Raw genomic sequence first — 20,305 nt, forward strand, 5'->3', positions numbered from 1 at the left:
ACTAGGACTAAATAATTCTGTTCTAAAGGCTTTGCCAACCAATTACTTCAGTAACTGAATATTCTCTCTCTCATTAAATCAATTATTTAAATCTCATTTTAACATACAAGTCAGATAACATTTTCAATCAACTTGCTACTGGAAAATCAGCATTTTAAAATCAGGAAGCTTCTAAAGGAAATCTTTTATTTTCATCTTTCTATCAAATAATCAGTCTATATTTTGAGGATAATATTCTTTCTATGGAAAAACAAGCCATCCTTTGAATTCACAGGATAAGAAGTAGCTGTCATATCAGAAGCTAATGACTACACAGTGCCCATGGTACTAATCCTCTATTAAATTTTCACTGTTTTCAAATAACTCAATCATCCCTAGCAGTTCTTTACAATCAGTGGAGGCACTGGGACCAGGTACATTTGCTAATAACTTATTTGGGATTCAAACTTACAAATGCACCTGAGTGTTCATATCAGAATATATGTTCTATTTTAAACAAGGAAGGAATTTTGCTTCCTTTCTGACCAAGGGACAACACCCTTAGGGATTAGTTAAAACTCTAACAAGCACAGATACAAATAGTTGACTTTTTATTTGGGCTAATGTTTCATAATTATGTAACCAGTGTTCTTTTTTTTTGAAACTGGAAATTTTTGGCCCCACCTAAATACAAAGTGCTGACACCCTTGTGAATATTGACTTGGGCCCCACTTTAAAGTACTTGACGGAGCACGCTGATTGAATGAATTTTGAGGACATTCTTTATAATCAAAATCAGAATTTTTTTCACCTACATTACTTTTTCCCTCCAATCTATATAAAAAAAGTTGTCCTACAAATAAACAAGGTAATATTTTATACAGTAAAACTTCTAAATTAGTTTTATTTCTTGTTTTCTATGCTTCTGTGTCTAAAGATAAAATCATCCAGCCTGTTTTGCAAGTTAAATTTAAAATAATCACCAAATTCACCACCACACATAAGCTACCACCCCATTTTTCTCACCATTTCCCCACCCTGCTCTGAGGTTTTCATTCTTCAGTGGGGAGGTGGGAAGAATACTGACAGTTCTAACCCATCTCAGTTCATTCCTACCAATAGCTATTGTAATTAATCTGTTATATTCTCACCCCATTTACTAAAAATCCATGACTCACCCAAAGACACCTCATCTGATATTTCTCCCTTCCCTCCCCAAGTGCTCCAAGCTTCTATTTAAACAAACAACTTTTACAAAACTATGTCTGTGCATGCCCTCTGTTAGAGCAAAAGGTGAAGGAAAGAAAAACACCTGGAAAGGGAATGAAGACAATTGTTCACTTGGGTTGTTTTTTGTTTTGTTTTGTTTTGTTTTTTTAACTTAAGGAGGTTGGTCCAGGAAATGTAGCAGACTTCTGCCTTCTGCTCCCAGAATGGAAGACGACTGAGAAGACAAACAACACCCATCACCAGGACCTGACCGGGAGGAGTAGAGATGACAGGCCTATTTAGAGGACTCTGTATGGTCCACTGTCATTAGGATTTCTGGTTGGCAGACAAGAAGAGAGAAAAATGGGGTGGAGGAAAAGGGGGTGTGGAGAGAAGATGGGAGAGGAAAAGAATGGAAAGAAACACTTCTTATTTTAATCTTAAATACCAGGAGTGAAAACACACCAAAAAACAAGACAGGTGAAGAAAGCATGCAAGATACTAAGCATGCATCCTTTCTTTAGAAATTATCACATTTACACAAGCGTACTAATATACTTAAAACATTTCAAACAATATACAAATATGTTACATAGAAACTGGCAATAACAGAAAAACATCCAAGTAAATAATTAGCTCTCCAAAACTAAAGAAACCAAGTAAATGGAAGTTGTCAAAAAATAGTAAATGTCTTGGAATTTTTCCTCAAATACTAAAAAATTAATTTCTTGTCTCTACAAAGAACAAAAGTATTACATAGAAATTGTACTTTGGAAAAATTCACATTTGAAATAAGCATTACCTAGAGAAATGGTAACCTAAAAAATAAATAATAATAACTGCCTAGTACCACAATGGGCAGTAAAATCATTAGAACTAACTCCTCTAGAGGGGAGGAATTATGAATTCGTTTAAAAGAGCAAAGCTAAAACTCTGGTGAACTCATCCAATTTTTTTTTTTTTTTTCTCTTTAAGATACAGAGCCCTGGAACAACACAGGGAGGTAAGCAAAGATGGAAACAAAGAATGTCCAGGGGACAGGGTATACACAGATATGCAGAAACTCTAAAATCCCTTTTTGTGGAAGAGGTATAAATTATATGTTTTGAACACTTAGTGAATCAAGATAGATTTTCTTTTCTTTTGATGGAAAGAGATCTCTTAAAGGAATTTTAAATTAGGATACAGTTAATGTCTATTCTGTTAAGAGCTTAAAGTTTGAGTTGGTAACAAAGCAACAAGAAAGTGGTATTAATCCTAATAAAAATGCAAGGTTTGTGACTGGCAGTTTTAAATTCATACTAGGAATTATCTATGGATTAAGTTAAAAAAAAAATTTCTACTCTGTAGCACCCCCCCGCCCACCCCCCTCCCCCCCATAAGGAGATAACAAGTCATTATCTTTCCCTCTCATCAATTCTTCAACTTCCTAAAGAATTACTTCTTGTGAAAACACAGCATTTTCTTTGTGAGTAGCTGAAATTGGGTTGTATCACGCTTGTATCCCCGACTTCTCTGCTCTTGAGTCTCATGGAAAGTGAAAACCATTTTCCAGGTCATGAATTTTTGAGGGTTTAGGTATTTTAAAACACCTCGCCAGTTCAGGATTATCTAGAGACATTTCCCATGAGCAGAGGAAACTACCACCTTAGTTCAGGGATGCAGATCAAGTGGGATTTTATGAGATTAAGAACAACTTTTGAGACAGCTTAACACTTCAGTGTGACCACAGAGACACCCTTGTTTGAACTTCCCTTGAACATGAACAAGATAATAAAAATAATGCTAGGATCCTTGTGACCAATTTACTGCCAAAGTGTGCCTTTCAGCCAAAATATCCCCTTCTGATACCAACAGTCTTCCAATTCTAATCATTATTACACCATCTTGGAAATGAGAGAAGTGTTTCTAATTTTAAAATTAACTAAAAGCAGATGCTGGAGTCCCATTAAATTCTTCCAGCTGCTACTGAACCACTGGCAACCTGAGTCTATTTAATTTGGAGCTCACTAATGGTAAAAAGGAAAATATGACTGCCAAAATTACACACCCAAGTTAAACCAGAGAGGCAGAAAATGAAAACAGCTCATGAAAGCGAATGTATTCTAAGACAGCTCTCCAACTGATGACGGGCAATTTTTCCTGCGGTTAATAGCTAAAAAAAGGTTATTGCTTATTAAATCTTTAATTCAAATACAGCCAAACAAGCAATCCTATCTGCAACATGTCAGTTGATTTGATTCATCTTGGTTTATGCTTCCGAAAACTGAGTCTTCCCTACAATGCTTTAAGATGCAGACAGGTTTAGATGCATTGACAGCATACCTAAGGGCATTGTTAATATTGATTAATTAAAGTGAGATATCAAGTTAATTAATATTTAGCAAGGTCAAAATGACAGATTGGTTTGACAAGCAGGCCCTCAAGCCTGATGACTTATCATCGTTCCTCAAGAGGCAGCCTGCTTTGGGGTGGGGAGAGAAGTGGGGCCCCTTATAGGTGGCACTGAAATGACAGCAGCGTGTAATGTAAAAGCGCTTTGTCATTCACGTAATGTCTGGGGTAATGAAATGAATTCACTTTCTGGCTTCCTCTAGCCTGCGATGCCAAAGAACACTGTGTTATCAGCACAGATGGAGCAGGCATGGTTCTGGAGAAGAGCCTGGTGCAAACTACAAACAAGCCACTGTGAATACCAATGAATCCCAGAGAATCAGATCCTTGCTGTCAAGTGACAGTTTTGGAAGCAACATAAAAATGAGTGAGTCCCAGTGGTCTTGTCCAACCAAATGTACTGTCAAGACTCTGGACAGGCAATTTGGAAGCCCTGCAAATCGCAGAGGCCTGCCTGCTACTCTCCTCTGAGAAGCAAGCACAAGAAGACCTTCAGCCATGAGCCTGCGTTCTTTTTCCACACCCCCCTCCCCATACCATTTCTTAATCAGTAAAGAGGGAGTAGATAATCTGTGCTGAGGCGAACACTTATCTACTTCTCTGCATCAGCTATCTCTGCTCAGGAGAAAGCTCATCCAGGCAGGACAAGAACAGAATGGATTCACAAGTATGCTGCACATTACTATGAAAAATTAAGTGGTGAAGTCAATGAACATAAATAAATAATGCATGGAAAATGATTAGAAAAGAGGCATACCCATCAACATACTGAGAAGTCTCTGGACCTTTGAACTCACCCCCACAACTCTGTACAATCCTTGGTCATTTATACCTATTGGGAGAGACAAAGTTGTTAGCAAAATGCAAGACTGTCATAGTTTAAAAGCTGGCAACAAACAATTGCATTCAGAATCTTTGCTAACTCACATTAGCAGCATTCCTGTTGACTATAAAAATAACGTTTGACAAAAGCAAGTGTTTACCAACTTGTTTTAGCAGCTTGGTATTCATGAGTTATGGTTGGAAAATAATCTCATAAAAACAATGTTCCATGTGGACAAAATGTAATGAGTCAATGTTAATGAAAGAAGTTCCTTAAGTAGTACTCATGTGTACCAATGCATTCTGTAAAGATGCATTGTAACTTTCATGTTTATTATGTTTACTTATTCTGGACGTTTTTCTTGAGAAGTTTTAGCCTTTTAAGAATAGCACGGTGTTAATTAGTATACAGAAAGAAATCATTATCTGCATGATTCTTTAAGACCATGGAAATGCATTCAAAACTAAGGCAGAACTGTTTTTGTTTTTGTTTTTAAGAGCTGTTATATGCTCTGACCAGAGAGGAGCTCTGAAACTTCCAAGGAACATTACTACAAAGTGTACATTGGAATAAATCAAGTCACAGCATTCTCTCTCTGCAGAGCCAGGAGATACAAAGTATCTCTTTGCACAACAGACAAGAAGTAAAGGCAAGAAAATGTACTGTCCGACAAAATTTAGTATATTGAATACATGGCACATTTGGATTCTGATTTGAATAAACCAACTTGTAAAAGGGCATTTTTGAGGCAATCAGGAAAGTCTGAGTGACATGAAGATTAGCTCAGAAAATGTCCCTTTTTTTTTTTTAAGGTACATACCAAAAGTGTGAAAGGAACCTATCTGAGATTTCCTTTAAGAGCAAAGAAGGGACAGATGAAGCCATTTTAGTAAGACCTTTATAACTGTTGAGCCTGAGTACTAGGAATACAAGAGTTGACTGTACCACTCTCTACTGTTTTTATGCTTGAAACCTTGCATAATAAAATGACTTTCAAAAAAACAAGACTTACCTTTATTTCTCAAAAGAATTACAGCTTGCTCCCTGTGTTTGCGGTCTGCACCACCAATGTTAACACTAACAAGAACACAACTGGCTGAAAGGAAGATGATGCCTCTAATCCTCCAAGTTTCCAAAACAAAACACCACCCAAAAGGCCATGGAATTTGCCCAAGCAAGCTTACTTTCTTTTTGCCTCCCTGCATGGGTGATGAATAGAATACCAGACAGATTCTGGTATGGAAGGATTCCAGTCAAGGCTCAATCACTCCTAAGCTCTGAGACCTTGGGCAAGACGGGAGACTTAGCTCTGAGTCTTGATAAGGTATCTGAGATCAAGGATAGCATCTTGCACCTTGTGTTACGGTGGGAGGATATTGTGACGATATTAACACACATACTGTCAGTTCTAACACATGGCACACATACATGCTTTTATTATTCCTTGCAAGAAAACAAGTCTTTATTTTCCTTTTCTCTATTTTGCCTTTCATATATTTCTCCTTAATTATCTTTCAAGCTTCTCAAATGTCCTACTTGTCTATTATAGGCAAAATTTTGCATCCCCCCAAATTCTATAACCCTCACTACCTCAGAATTTCACTGTTTGGAAATAAAGTCTTTAAAAGATGTAATTAAGTTAAAATTAGGTCATTAGGGTAGACCCTAAACCAATAGGACCAATGTTCCTATAAGAAGTTGGGACATACACACACACACACACAGAGGAGAAGACAATGTGAAGACACAGGAAGAAGATAAATCATCCACAAATCAAGAAGAGGGGCCCTCAGAAGAAAGCAACCCTGCTGACACATGGACCTCTGATTTCTAGCCCCAAGAATTCTGAGAAAATAAATGTCTATTGTTTAAGCCACCTAGTCTGTGGTACTTCACTACAGCAGTCCAAGCAAACACATACACCTTCTCTCTCAATTATCTCCGAAGAGCTCAAAAAACCAGAAGAGCAAAGGCTAGCCTTTCAGTCTACACATATCTGTTCTAAAGGTGCTTTGAACGCTAAAGAATCAAAGCAGCAGAGAGGCATCTTCCTGATGGGGAGGCTCACAGACTCCAAGAGAGAGAAAAATTCAGGTCAACCCTGCCAGGAGTTGATAAAAAGGAAAGGAAATTGTCCAGAAACACAAAGCTCAGAGTTTGAGCCCGCTACAAGAGAAAAGACTGGGCTTCATTCCTTCCTTCTCCTAGAGGCCAGAAGGCCATGTCCAGAGAGTTTAAAATACCAGAGGATTTGTTTCCTCAATACACCTCTATTTAAGAAACCTAAAATAATTTGACCTCAGTGCCAGAAGCCAAAAGAGTAAGTCATATTCTGCAGTCAAACAAACGTGTGTCTTTGAGAAGGGCCTGAGATACATAGAGAAATGAAATAAGAATGTTACTTCAGCAATAATCATCACTCTGTGCTGGTAGTTACTATCAGATAATTGATCAAGTTCAAATTCATCAACCTGAGAGAAGCTGAGTTAATTGCTAATGCATAATGAAAGGTGCAAGGGGGAATTGATGCAACTCAACACAGTTTCTACTCTTTTAAGGTGAAATTTAAATAAACCTTATATCAAAGCAGCTTGGAAACAGCCTGTAAAACACACATACACACACTCAAATCATGTAGGATTTTCGTTTTTGTTACAATGTCCTGAAAAGCTCTGGATTAAGAAAATTGGAACATACTTTTTATCTATGAACACACACATCTTATAAAAGACAACAAATAAATACATTTGAAGAATATAAACCAATCAATATGCCAAGTGCCATGAGTGAGTTTATCACACAGTCTCTCTGGCTTCTCTTCCACATTTTCCCCTTTCAGACAAAGAAGTCACTATGTCTAATCACCAAGTATTAGAGTTTTGAAATTTTCTCTGCTTCCTCTTTGTCACTTTCCAAATTCAATAGGTCAGTGTGCACAATTTCTTCAAACTTCAGACTAATCTCTGCTCCTTCAACACAGTCTTGAATTTTATACACATACATTTATTAAGGCATCCTTGCAGGGAAGCACACATCACCATAATTCATTCTGAACATCATCAATTTTTTTGTTTTTCAAACAATTTTTATTATCTAAGTTCTCTTCCATCCCTGTTTAGGAGTAAGCCATCAAAAAAAAAGAGTAAGCCATCAGATCAAGTCTCGATTCCAGAACAAGTAGGCAAGGCATAAACACATAAATACTAACATGGGCCCTACCTCACCTACCCACATTTATCATGAACTATTCACCTTCTTCAGAGCAGACCACAGATTATCACCCAGAGAAACTAAATTCATTCCTTCCTGAGGCAGAGGGCTCATCTAACAGAAATGTTCTTCCCTTTCTCTTCACAAATTACTCATCTGTCAAGTATTTATTCATCAAATACATGCCAAGTGCTGTTCTAGCTGCCCAAGATTCAACAGTGAGCAAAATGAAGTCCCATCCAGACCTTCAAAACCAGATAAAGTGGGGGCTTAAGTGGGTAGGAGAAGAATCCATGAAACAAGATGGGATAGGGAGGGAGACAAACCATAAGTGACTCTTAATCTCACGAAACAAACTGTGGGTTGCTGGGGGGAGGGGGGTTGGGAGAAGGGGGGTAGGGTTATGGACATTGGGGAGGGTATATGCCTTTGGGTAAATTGGAAGGGGAGGTGAACCATGAGAGACTATGGACTCTGAAAAACAGTCTGAGGGGTTTGAAGTGGTGGGGGGACGGGGGTGGGAGGTTGGGGTACCAGGTGGTGGGTATTATAGAGGGCACGGCTTGCATGGAGCACTGGGTGTGGTGAAAAAATAATGAATACTGTTTTTCTGAAAATAAATAAATTGGAAATTTAAAAAAAAAAAAACAGATAAAGTCCCACCTTCCCTACCACCAGCCAACAGTGACATTCCCTTTCTCTGAACGGGACTCATAATGAATTCCTCTTAACACCTGATTACATTTTAAAACAAGCCCACAATCTCTTATTTGTAATTCCTAAAATAAAAATCTGAAGGCTTGACCTGATATCAGATTATTTATGTCTGTATTTTCCCCCACTCAGTGTAAATAGTCCTAATTAAGCATGTTAAAGGTAATTTCCACACACAACCCAACTGGAGATGTTATATACTGTCTACAATACCTTCCTAAAACACATCCAGCCTCATGATTTTCATACATGTGTTCTACCTTCACTTTCCAAATACACAGAGACATGGAAAGATACTAGGTCAATCTTGGTTTTTGTTTTTAATAGCTTTCATGGTGCCTTGCAGAGAATGGTTGAGTAAAGAAGAGACATGGCCAAGGTGATTTGACTTGAAATTAACTTGGAACTACTGAGATAGATTGGACTTGGTCTAAAACAGACCCTGCAATTAGGAACTAAACACTTAAAATACCCAAGTTATTACAATCTTTTCAGGATATCAACATTCTCTGATGTCATTACTACAAGACTTTCTAACTTTGGACAAAAATTTGTCACCTGATCAAAATGTTATAGACCCTAAGTTTTTTTCTTTTAATAAATAAGATTGTTTCTGATCAGAAGTAAAGAAAGGGTAAGTGCTCTCCATTACCATCATGAGCACCTGCTGACAGCTGTCCCTGGGCAAAATGGACAAGGTGAAATCGAATGTGTCTTCCTTCCCACACCTGTCTCCTCCAATCTCACACAGTCCTGTCACTGAGCACCAGCCACATCTTTCTTGAGGAGAAAGTTAATAAGTGGAAATGAGTCAGATTTCATCATCATCTCTGCCCAACAGCTTTCCTCTCCGAGCCCAGATGATGCTGCCTGAACTAGAGTCTACTCTATTCTATAAAACTCCTGACAGAACTACCCAACACCAGGGGGCACACCGAGGCCGTGGTAGGTGGGCTGGAGAAGCAAAAAAGTAAGATGCTCTGGGACAATAAAAGAATTAGATGCAGAAGGAAAAGAAACCCAAAGAAGGTGGGTAAGTTCAGTTAAACAACAGAGGTGGGGGAAAAGGCTGGAGTGGCTGCAACTGGCAAATAAATGTATTGAGTAAGAAGAAAACAGGAAGTGGCATTTAGAGTAAAGGAAGCAGAAGACAGAAGACAGATAATTAAAATACGCATGCACACACAGAGGATAGGTCAACAAAGACCAGAATGAAAGGAAGGAGAAACGGGAAATAAGTGAGAAGAAAACAGACTAGAAATTATATAACATTTAAATTCTTATCAATTTCATAAAACATTGTGTACTTACTGTATTTTAAGCACAAGGTAGAATAAAGTGAAGATCAGGTAAAATTTAGAAGAGAACTAAAATTAAAGAGAGGTCAACTTGGGACCAACACAGCCATAAAGTCTTGTCTTTCCTTTCCTTTTCTGGCTTCAGGAGCAGATTCCACACCTGGTAACCCAAGATTCTTAATAACTTGCAGGATCCTCAGCACATGGTATACATTTAAAAAATGAACAGGATAAATTCATGGATAAACTGGATAAATGACTAAAAAATTGATGATTGGGGCACCTGCGTGGCTCAGTGGGTTAGAGCCTCTGCCTTCAGCTCAGGTCATGGTCTCAGGGTACTGGGATTGAGCCCCACATTGGCCTCTCTGCTCGGCAGAGAGCCTGCTTCCCCCTCTCTCTCTCTGCCTACTTGTGATCTCTCTGTCAAATAAATAAATAAATAAATTTTTTTAAAAAATAAAAATAAATGAAAAGTTGATGGTTGATCTATAAAGTGATAAGGACAAAAAATAAAAAGGGACAGAAAAGGTTATTTGTTAGTAGAAAAAGATGTAACAGATGTATAAAAAGTAAGACTCAAAGTGGAACTCTAAATACTTTTGATGATAACAGGCACAAAATTATTAAAAAGAATTTTCCAAGTGTATGATTCTACAGAAATAAATGACCATATGTTATGGGTCTATCAACTGACATTCATTCAGTTCTCATATAGTAATGAGCGGAGTGCCTGGCATGGAATGAGGGAATTGATCAATATTTGTGGAAGGACTGAGTCATTTATTTGCATTTGTGCTAGCTGACAACAGGGTCAATGACCTTAATGAAAGGTCATTAATATCCAGGCTCACATTCACAGAAATTACATCAAAAGCCTGCCACATGCCATCATTAATAAAGCATACACACATGCACGCACACACGCACGCATAAATATAAATGTAGGTCTACATGTCCCCCAGTGCCACAAAGATGAATTCCCCTTTGGGCTACGTAATGAACAAACATATAATTGTATGCATATATAAATATTAATCATAGTTGGAAGTATGTTTTATAATTATATATAATAAATATTAACTAACCTTGAGAGACTCTTGAAAATAAAAGGAAAAAAGCACGGCAGGTAAAGTGATTAGGAAAAACTCGTGAGGAAATGACCCAGCAACAAGGCTAAGAATGATACGCTATAAAGGTGACCCCAAAATTAGCAAGGAGGAGGCTCGTGAATAGTGCTTCAGGTCATCAGTGAGTTACAAAAAACTGATAATGTGTCCCTTACATCTATTTATAACTAATCCCCAATACACACTCTATTTACATGGCTGCACAAATCTAGTAAGTACTTTCCAGGCTATCCACATAACTGGGTTACATAATAATAAACAGCTTCGTACACAAAGATGCCCTTCCAAGATACAGGACAATTCATAATACTTCAAGGTTCTGTCAAAAACACACATTTTATTAAATTATTTTTAAGTATAAGCAGGCAGAACCAAGAATCATCTGCTCTAGGCCACCAAAGGGACATACCATTCAACATCATCAATTTAAAAGACTGGATTTCTAGAATTCTAGAACTCTTAAACTTTGGAAGAATTATGCATGGTTTTTAACACGTACAAAGAATTAAATACTACAAAAAGGGTAAGAAACAGATTTTAAGCCCTGAAAGAGAAGACTGACTACAGCTGATAACATTTTAAGCTTTCTAGATCTTGGTTCCCTCATTTAAAAAAAAAAAAAAAAAAAAGCATAATCAGGAAACACAAGTGTGTTGAGCTTAAGTTTGTAAGATGAAAATTATTATGAGTTAAGGTTGCTGACGTCCTGGAAACTTCCAACTGTACCACTACCCCCATTGTACAACCTGGTAAGTTGCTCATTCTGTGTCTCAGATTCTTTTTCTGAAAAATGAGGTTAATGGTCGCATGGGGTTGTCCTGGAAATGAAAGGAGACAACATGTATAAAGCGTGTGCATGAGCCTCACATACCAACCACTCATCACAAGCGTTAGTTGAGAATAAAATTCAAAATCAGTATCAGAACAGCTAGGTACAAGCCACAATACATACACACGTTGCCCTGCCTGAGGTGTGTCGTCTATAGCCTACTTTTATACCATAAAGCACAGGTTGAGAAGAGGGTCAAAGTTTATTCAGTATGAATGGGCTCATGGAAATATGAAATTCCTATTCACTGATCACATTTGGAATTTCTCCCTGATAGGACAATGATGTGGGCTGCAGACAGAGAAACAATACAGACAGACAGCCACTGTCTGCGGGGGAAACGACTGAAGTCGGGGTTTCACTCTCAGGGGCCTCCACACACTCTTTTCAGATAAATCCACTTCTGCACTGTGTTGGATAGCCTCTCCACCAGCAAGGACTTTGAGGAAAGTTATTGTGATTTCATTCACATGGTATTCCCATGCCTAAACTAACCCTGGACCGAGCTCAGAAACCCGACAGCTCACCGCGCAAGGGCCACGGTGCCCACTGAGGCGGGCGACAACATCCACTTCCATTACTGCATCCCATCCCAGCAGAAGCCATGAGTATGGGCAAAGTGCAAGGCAAATATCTAATTCCAAATCCACGCCAATATTTTTGGAAGCAATGATCACTTCAGGACTCTTCAGACACATACAGGCTTGACTCTAAGATTCATCCTTTCAAATCCAAGCCTAAGTACAAAGGGTATTTTGTTTATTAGCTGCTACATGGATATTAGGGCCAGAACAGAATATACATTCCTAGTATTCCATGTGGCCAGGCTCATTTCTAGTTCCTAGCCCACGTGAGGAAAAGCATTTTTGCTTCAGACAACCCCTAGACTTGCTGCTATTCCTTGCACAAACACCCAAACCAGTGGACAGGGCACCTCCAGCAGGGCTGGGAAGAAACCACAAACTAACAGGAAGTTTCCTCTTTCATTAGTAATACTTGGGGTCCCGAACTCTCCCCAGAGGTCTGACGGTTTGCTGTTCCAGATCTGACAGATCTAGCTACAACTCATTCAATGTGTCCTTCCATGTCTCCTCACAGTGTAAGTCCTGGGGAAAGGAGTGTCCCACAGTCCCTGGGCCACCTGGCAGAACTGGCCTCCCCTCCTACCTTCCTCTCACCTTACTCTACTGCCACAGGATAATTCTGTCTTCGAGGCAAGAGATGAAGATCCAGATCCCAGCTCTGCCACTTTCTAGTTGTGCGAACTATGACAGGTTGACCCTTAAGATATTCCAAGCCTCAGATCCTCATTTGCACTTGAGCCTAATAAACAAGCTCCATCTCCTCAACCACCTACTGAGTTTTGTAGGCATTGGGTGAGCTACGGTACATGAAATACTTGGAAAACAAAATGCCATTTATTATTAGGGCTTTAAATAGTGTCAGATGCAGATTCCACATTGATATTATGTCTTCCACTAAGAGACTTTCCAAGGTGCTGCAAGGGTTCTAGGCAAAGGGGATAAATCTTTCTTGGGCTGATGATGCCCCTTCAGAAGTCCATGATGGAGCTGGTAAGGAAACAAGAAGGCATCACTTTAGAATGGCTTCACCTCAAATCTGGATGAGCACTTCGGAGACTGACACTTAAACCTCCCTGCTCCCCTCTTCTGCTGTCTACAGTTTCAAACTTCCTCTATTCTTTAAAAATTTGTCTAGGGGCATCTGGGTGGCTGAGTCAGTTCAGTGTCTGCCTTCCACTCAGGTCATGATCTCAGGGTCCTGGGATTGAGCCCCACATTGGGGTCTCTCCCTAGTGGAGAGCCTGCTTCTCCCTCTCCCTCTTCTGCTCCCCCTGCTTGTACTCTCTCACCATCTCTCTGTCAAATAAATAAAATATTTAAAAAATAAAAATGTGTCTGTATTCTTCCATTTATCTCCAGCATCCTTAGGAAATCAGGCTTCAGAGTCTCCATCTCCTCATGTTCATCGATGTTGAGAGCATCAGCACTAAAAACTCAGCCTTGGGTTTGAGTTGCCGTCTAATGCTTTCTAGCTGAGCTTAAACACAAGTAAAATCATACCTCTTGGCTTCAGGTGCTCACGTAAAATGGAGAAATATTATCTCATAGGGTTCTTGTAAGAAGTACAACCTGTCCAGCCTGGCTACTCTCTAGCTTCTTGCCTCCCAACTCTTCACCCAGTGGTTTTTTTCTTGGTCTTCTTCCTGCCTGAACTTGCTAGAGCAGTTGATTGACATAGATATGGTATGACTTTCTCTTCTTTGGAACTGCCCCTCTTCTAGATTCCTTTATACCACATCGTCTTGGGTTCCTTCTCTGACCCGTGACTATGCTGTGTTCCTTAAGTATTCTTTTTTTCTTCATACTCTCTAAATGCAAAGATCCCCCAAAGATTCTGCCTTTTGCCCTCTTGTCTTCTTCCCTCACCATCCACCTGGCATGACTTTATGACACTCAAAGCTTCACCTCTCTGAAAATCATGCCCACCATCTCTTCTGTCGCCTTCATTTTATTTCTGATAGAAATGTCACAGGCGCCTTGAATTCGTACCAGAAACCAATCCCAATCCCTTTATTCCTCTCAAACCTACTGCTCCTCCTGCATTCTCTGTCTTGGCTAAATGTGTCTTCCACCTACCTTGGCTGGAAAACTTACAGTTTACCTTCCCTTTTCCCTACCTTCTACAGCCAACATGTCATCAGATTTTGTTTTTCTGCCAAGTCTCTCGTCCTATCCATCCTTCTTTCCATGGCCGACGCCCTCAGTTAAACCTCCATCAGTTCTTTTGTGGATTATTTCTAAAATCCAACCAGGCATCCCGCCTGCCATCCCCGCCATCCCAGCTGACTCCCATTAAATCTACTTCTTCCCACTGAAAGATGTGAATACACTCCCGCTCAAATCTGTCATCTCACCACTGCCTATAGAGCCCAGGCAAGCATGCAGCACAGCCCTTGGGATCTGCCACACTCTGGCCTCGACTATTCATGAAGCATCTTTGTCACATTATACCCATCCACCCCCTCTGCCAGCAATACCCCAAGGCAGGTGAACACCATCTGTTCCACCATCTCCCTCTGGAACAAACAACAGGTTTGCCTGCAACCTTAGAAAATATAGATAGTGTCTCCATCTAGAACAAAGGGCAAGCATGCTTGCTGGCCATAATAAAAGACTCAAGTTTCCCAAGTTCAGAGGCTTTTTGCTCTTATAATATGACCCTCTCCACAGTGCCCTTGGGAATCAGGGACCAACACAAAATTTACTACTCTGGCTACTGAGAGTGATAAACTATCCTTCATCTCTGATCCAGAAGTCTTGAGCTTTCTACTAGCAACCATGAAACTGCAAAATAGCTTGTTCACATGAAAGCATAAAATCAGGGCCTTCACTGCCTTGAAACTAGATTGAAGATAATCTTTAAGAAAAGGAAGCATAGGGCGCCTGGGTGGCTCAGTGGGTTAAGCCGCTGCCTTCGGCTCAGGTCATGGTCTCAGGGTCCTGGGATCGAGTCCCGCATCGGGCTCTCTGCTCAGCAGGGAGCCTGCTTCCTCCTCTCTCTCTCTCTCTCTCTCTGCCTGCCTCTCTGCCTACTTGTAATCTCTCTCTGTCAAATAAATAAAATAAAATAAAATAAAATAAAATAAAAAAGAAAAGGAAGCATATCACCACCATTTTTCTCTTCCAATATTTTTCCTGTAGGAAACACCCCAAAAGAATCCCATCTAACACATGCATGCCCACGAATACATAAGTATCAAATAAACTGGAATGGATGGAACAGCTAAATAAAAAATAAATACATTTTATTTTCAAACTCACTCATGCAGCTTAAGCTTAAGGCATCAAAAAATTTTACTTACGTGTATCAGAAAAGAGACTCAAACTCAAGGCAGAAGTTGGCTATTATTTTTTGCAAGACTCTGTTTCCTCCCTTCTTTACACAGAGCAGAACATCAGGAAAGCCCTAAAGGTGTCTCGCTGCTGCCATCTGTCTCTCCACCTCAGAGCAGCTGCGACCTCAGGGACTCAACCAGTTTTGGCCAACTCTGGGCAGTCTCTCTTTTAAGGGGAGCGGTGGGGAAGGGGGGAGCCTGAGGTAATCTAAAAGCCATGGTCTTCTTCCTGAGGCTCTTTCCTTTCTTCACTGCCTCCCAGCCACCTTCTCACTCAAGGGTCCACAAGACCCTAGGAACAGGAGATTGAAAGCCAAAGCAGTTACTGTTACTGCTTGTTACAAGCACCACATAAAATTACTAAAGTGAATGTAAGTGATTTATTTCCCTATGTAAATTACTATTTAAAAAAAAAAAAAAAAAGGTGAACTAAACTAAGTTCCTCAGTGCTCCCAGAGTCCCAGAGCCTTGAATCAATAATGGAACTACTTAATTGTGATTGGCCTCTATTCGCAGATATAGCTCTAAACAAGTGACTCAGATTTACAGAGCACTCCATGTGAGCCAACGTCCCAAGTTCCTTTTTCATTCTCACCACCTACCCGCAAAGGAGATGCCACCATTATCCAGGTGACACATGATAAAACCAGGTCACAGGGAGTCTAACCCGCCATGGTTGCAGAGCTAACAAGTGCTGAAAGATATTTGAATCAAGAATGACCTTTGAGCTCATGCCCTTTAGGACTATGCTAAAAGTGTTGACAGAGCCTTGCAGTAATATGCCATGGACCTCATCAGGATCTGAACCAAACCCAGAGAACCTAGCACGCCTACTCTGTAGCAAGACAGTTTAACCATTTTTCCCTATTAACTTTATGCAACCACTCATTTGGAAACTAATAGCTTTGGAAGCTTATTTGTTCTTAAATAAGATTACTAATTAAGAAAATGAATAATCCTGACTCGCCTGAATTTAGTATTTCAGTTTTGCATTTGCATTTCTGCAGACACCACAAGACTCTCTGGTTCCCTCCCACATAAGACTGTCCTCTGTTATCCACCCACTCCCATCTCACACCCATTATGATTAAAAAAGAGACAGTGAGCGAGAAACTCAAGTTTGCTTGCTGTAAATTTTCTGGGGACAGCTGTTCTTTATTTTCTTCATTTTGCATATAATTTGCCCTTGGCAATTTAAGATTAGTGTGCAATCATGGTAAAATATGTTGCAAGTTCACTCTGGGCATCTTCCCTCCCACAAAGACTAATACTAAAGTTATACAGCCTCATCTTCTACCAGGCCCATTCTCCAGACCCCAGACAATTCCAGGGGTGCTCCAGAAGTGGAAAAACCCTCAGGCTGACTTCAAAAAGATTTTCCAAAAACCTAAAACTCTGTTTCTCAAAGAAAGAGAAATTCACTTTTACATACGACAAATCAAAGACTGACACATCTTAGACGCGGCTTTCTCCTTCTACCCCATGAATTCACAGCTTGTTACAGTGCTGAACTGGATAACTGACAGCTTGCCTAGACCGACATTTTAATGCCATACTCTAGAAATTAAAGTGAATATTCAAATTATTCACATATGGAAGATTTTTTTAAGAGAAACTTCATAAACAAAAGTAGCATACAAATTTAGTTTTAAATCATGATGATTATTTAAAAAACAGCAACCAGAGGAAGTTTTTAAGCAAGAGTCTTACTTTGTTTTTGTGTATTTTACAATGAATGCACGCACCTGAAAAACGAGATGGTGTGCAGTTCCAGAGAAAGTCAACATACTGGTCGTGGGAGTTGGTCCCTTCATAGGAATGGGAGTAATTTACATAAGAAAGTCGTGTAATTACTCTCCAAGCTCTGAAATCATAAAATGCTTCAACATGCAACGTGACATATCTTTCTATGTCTAAAGTATTACCAGTAATTCCAAGAGATGCTGACATAAATTCACAAAGGAATGAAAACCAATCCTACATGTTATTCAAAAGTACTAATTCTAACCACATATAGAAGAAAAAGTCCTTCCAATAATTTTACCAACTGCTGGAACACATAATTTTCTAATGTGGCATTAGTTAAATCTCTGAAGACTCAAGCAAACACAACTGCTTACTGAGTTCTATGTATGTAAGACACAGACTATATGCAGAGATGAGAAAAGCAAGCAAAGAACAAGATTTTCTTTTTCACTCCAAGGAAACCATAAAGTTCCAGAAACAAAATAAATAGATCAAATATAATTAACAATATCAGACAATATAAGTGCCAAATGAGGAACTTCCTTTTCATGAGGGAAGTTCTTCAAGGGAGAATGGAAAACATTAAAACACACTTAATGAATATCTACTATATACAAAAGTTAGCTCTAATCCTCACAAATGTGGGTGTGGGTAGACAGTGTGAATGAACTTCTTAGTCACATTCTTCTAGAGACTAAGGGTCCAAAGGGTTAAGAATCTTTCCAAAATGCCTACCTTACTGCATCATTTTAGAGTGTAAACCTGACCACTCTTACCAGCCAACAGAGGTGCATACCTTCTGCAGAGCAATCCAAGCACCTCTCTTCCTCGGGTCTCGCCTGTGACCCCCAGGTCCCAGATGCATCACGCTCTGTCAAACATCTACACTTCAACCCTGCCCACCAAAATCCTTCCCGACACCCCACACTTGTGCACCTGGCTAATTCCCCCTTGTCCTTCAGAATGCAGCTTATGTGCTGAGTCCCCAGGGAAGCCCTGAGTCAGTGGTGATTCAGAGGCTGGGGGTGGGTTGGGGGGTAGGGACAGGGCAAATGAGCCCATCATATTCTCCATCATCAGATGGCAGAGACGTGGTGGCTACATGGCTTTCAACCTAGACACAATGGAGGAAAGGTGGTGTAAAACAGCTTGAGAATAACCAGGTGTTTTCCCACAAAGGAACAAACTACTACAGGGCACCAGAAACTAGGCATCATATAGAACAGCAGGTAAAGGGGCTGCAGGGAAGCACATGATCAGTGAACAGCAGGCACCATGAACACGTCAGAATTTGCCTTGGATCCATCTACAACATGCTGGAAATCTGAAATGCCCTTGGCTTCTGAGTGAGACTTGGCTACGTCGAGCCACTTTCTTATTTCTTCTCTCAATTGCACAGTTTAGGATGGAGGTTCTACCCTACATCTGCTAGACTCACACTCATAATCCCCAAAGCTACATGGATCCATGACCCAGGGCCCTCAAAAACTCCACTCTCTCAGGAAACCATTATGGCTCCGTCTACCTACCTCCTAAAAGCAGAAGGTGAGAAAATTCCTGTTTCCCTTCAACTGTTCTTATTGGAACTTACATTCTCTACAGCAGAGGCCCAGCTACCAGTGATTACAGTTCAATGCAACTGACTGAGCCCAGGAATCTGCATTTTTAAGAAGCACCATTGGTAATCTTGATACATGACAACAAGTCTGTCATGGAGTTTTCTTGATATCCTCTGTTTTCCAAACTAAAATCTGAAGGTGAAATGCCTTGCAGAACTCTGATCCTCTACGTATAACGAAGTGTGAAATGTGACCCCTACTTCATCTGCTAAATCGCTGGGGTGCCTCCATGCTATCTGACCCCACTGCCAAATCTCCCATCCCGAATCAGCTGCCTGCCCTGCCGGGTCCTCCAACCTAGGCAGAATTCTGGGGCTCCTCTGCACTCAGTCATCCCGCAGGTTCCTACCAAGACTAGTTTCCAAATTTACCTTAAAGCCTCCTACTCTGCTATCCACCACCCTCTAGGACTTAACCAGTTCTTTCACAATTAAATTCAAATGCTTGAGTACCTGCCTTTATACTGTTTCTTCATGCTTCCTTTCCCATCAAATTTTCCTTGTTCCTGTCATACTCCGTCTCCACATCTTTGCAGAGGTGTCTCTAAATGCCAAAATATACCTTCCTAATTCTTTAAATCTAAGGAAACCTATTTCAAAACACAGTCCTCAATTAACATCAAATACACTGCAATCTGGGGCGCCTGGGTGGCTCAGTGGGTTGAGCCTCTGCCTTCGGCTCAGGTCATGATCTCGGGGGCCTGGGATCGAGCCCCACATCAGGCTCTCTGCTCAGCGAGGAGCCTGCTTCCTCCTCTCTCTCTCTGCCTGCCTCTCTGCCTACTTGTGATCTCTTTAAAATAAATAAATAAAATCTTTAAAAAAAATACACTGCAATCTATCAATATACATTCAAATTCTCAATTCTTGCAAACATTAACACTTTAATTTTATCGCGTGGTATATTTATATTACAAATCTCTATGTTTATTATTAATGTATCCAGTATCATATGTAACTTACCTTTAATATGTATCCTAAAGGACTAGAACAAAGCTATGTATATACTGTGACTGCTCAATAAGTAAATACTGGTTAGCTGATTGGCTTCATGTTAGATCTAGGATTTAACTGTGATAGGTCACCTGTTAACTGAGGGAAGGAAAAGAACACTGCCCTATTTTTTCAGAACTTTTCTGTTTTCACTGTTTGTTTGGATTTAGGCTGGGTTATTTTTAAGAAGTTAAAAGAAAAGTTCTCCACATGGCAGGATACTATAACCATAAAGATAATAATCGTGCACACCATTTCTCCAACAAACAAGCAACCCTTCCATTAAGACAGTGGCTCCCAAACCTTGCTACATAGAAGAATCACCTGGAGAACTTTTTTTTTTTTTAAAAATCCCACTTCCCAGTTCATACCACATAACAATGAAGTCAGACTGATAAGGTGGGGTGGGGGAGTGGGGTGAGAGGTCCTATTTTTTGAGGAGC

General features: G+C 39.9%; 1 protein-coding gene across 1 annotated transcript in view; it reads right to left on the bottom strand.

Annotated features, from left to right (window-relative positions):
- The window catches only part of ARHGAP10 (Rho GTPase activating protein 10), a 324,116-nt gene that overhangs the window by 128,888 nt on the left and 174,923 nt on the right, over window positions 1-20,305 (bottom strand). The window contains exon 14 of the mRNA XM_044224902.1: window positions 4,340-4,414. Coding sequence (XP_044080837.1) covers window positions 4,340-4,414 — 75 coding nt within the window. The remainder of the gene's footprint in view (window positions 1-4,339; window positions 4,415-20,305) is intronic.

The sequence above is a fragment of the Neovison vison genome, chromosome 11, assembly GCF_020171115.1.
Source record: "Neovison vison isolate M4711 chromosome 11, ASM_NN_V1, whole genome shotgun sequence".
Lineage (NCBI taxonomy): Eukaryota > Metazoa > Chordata > Mammalia > Carnivora > Mustelidae > Neogale > Neogale vison.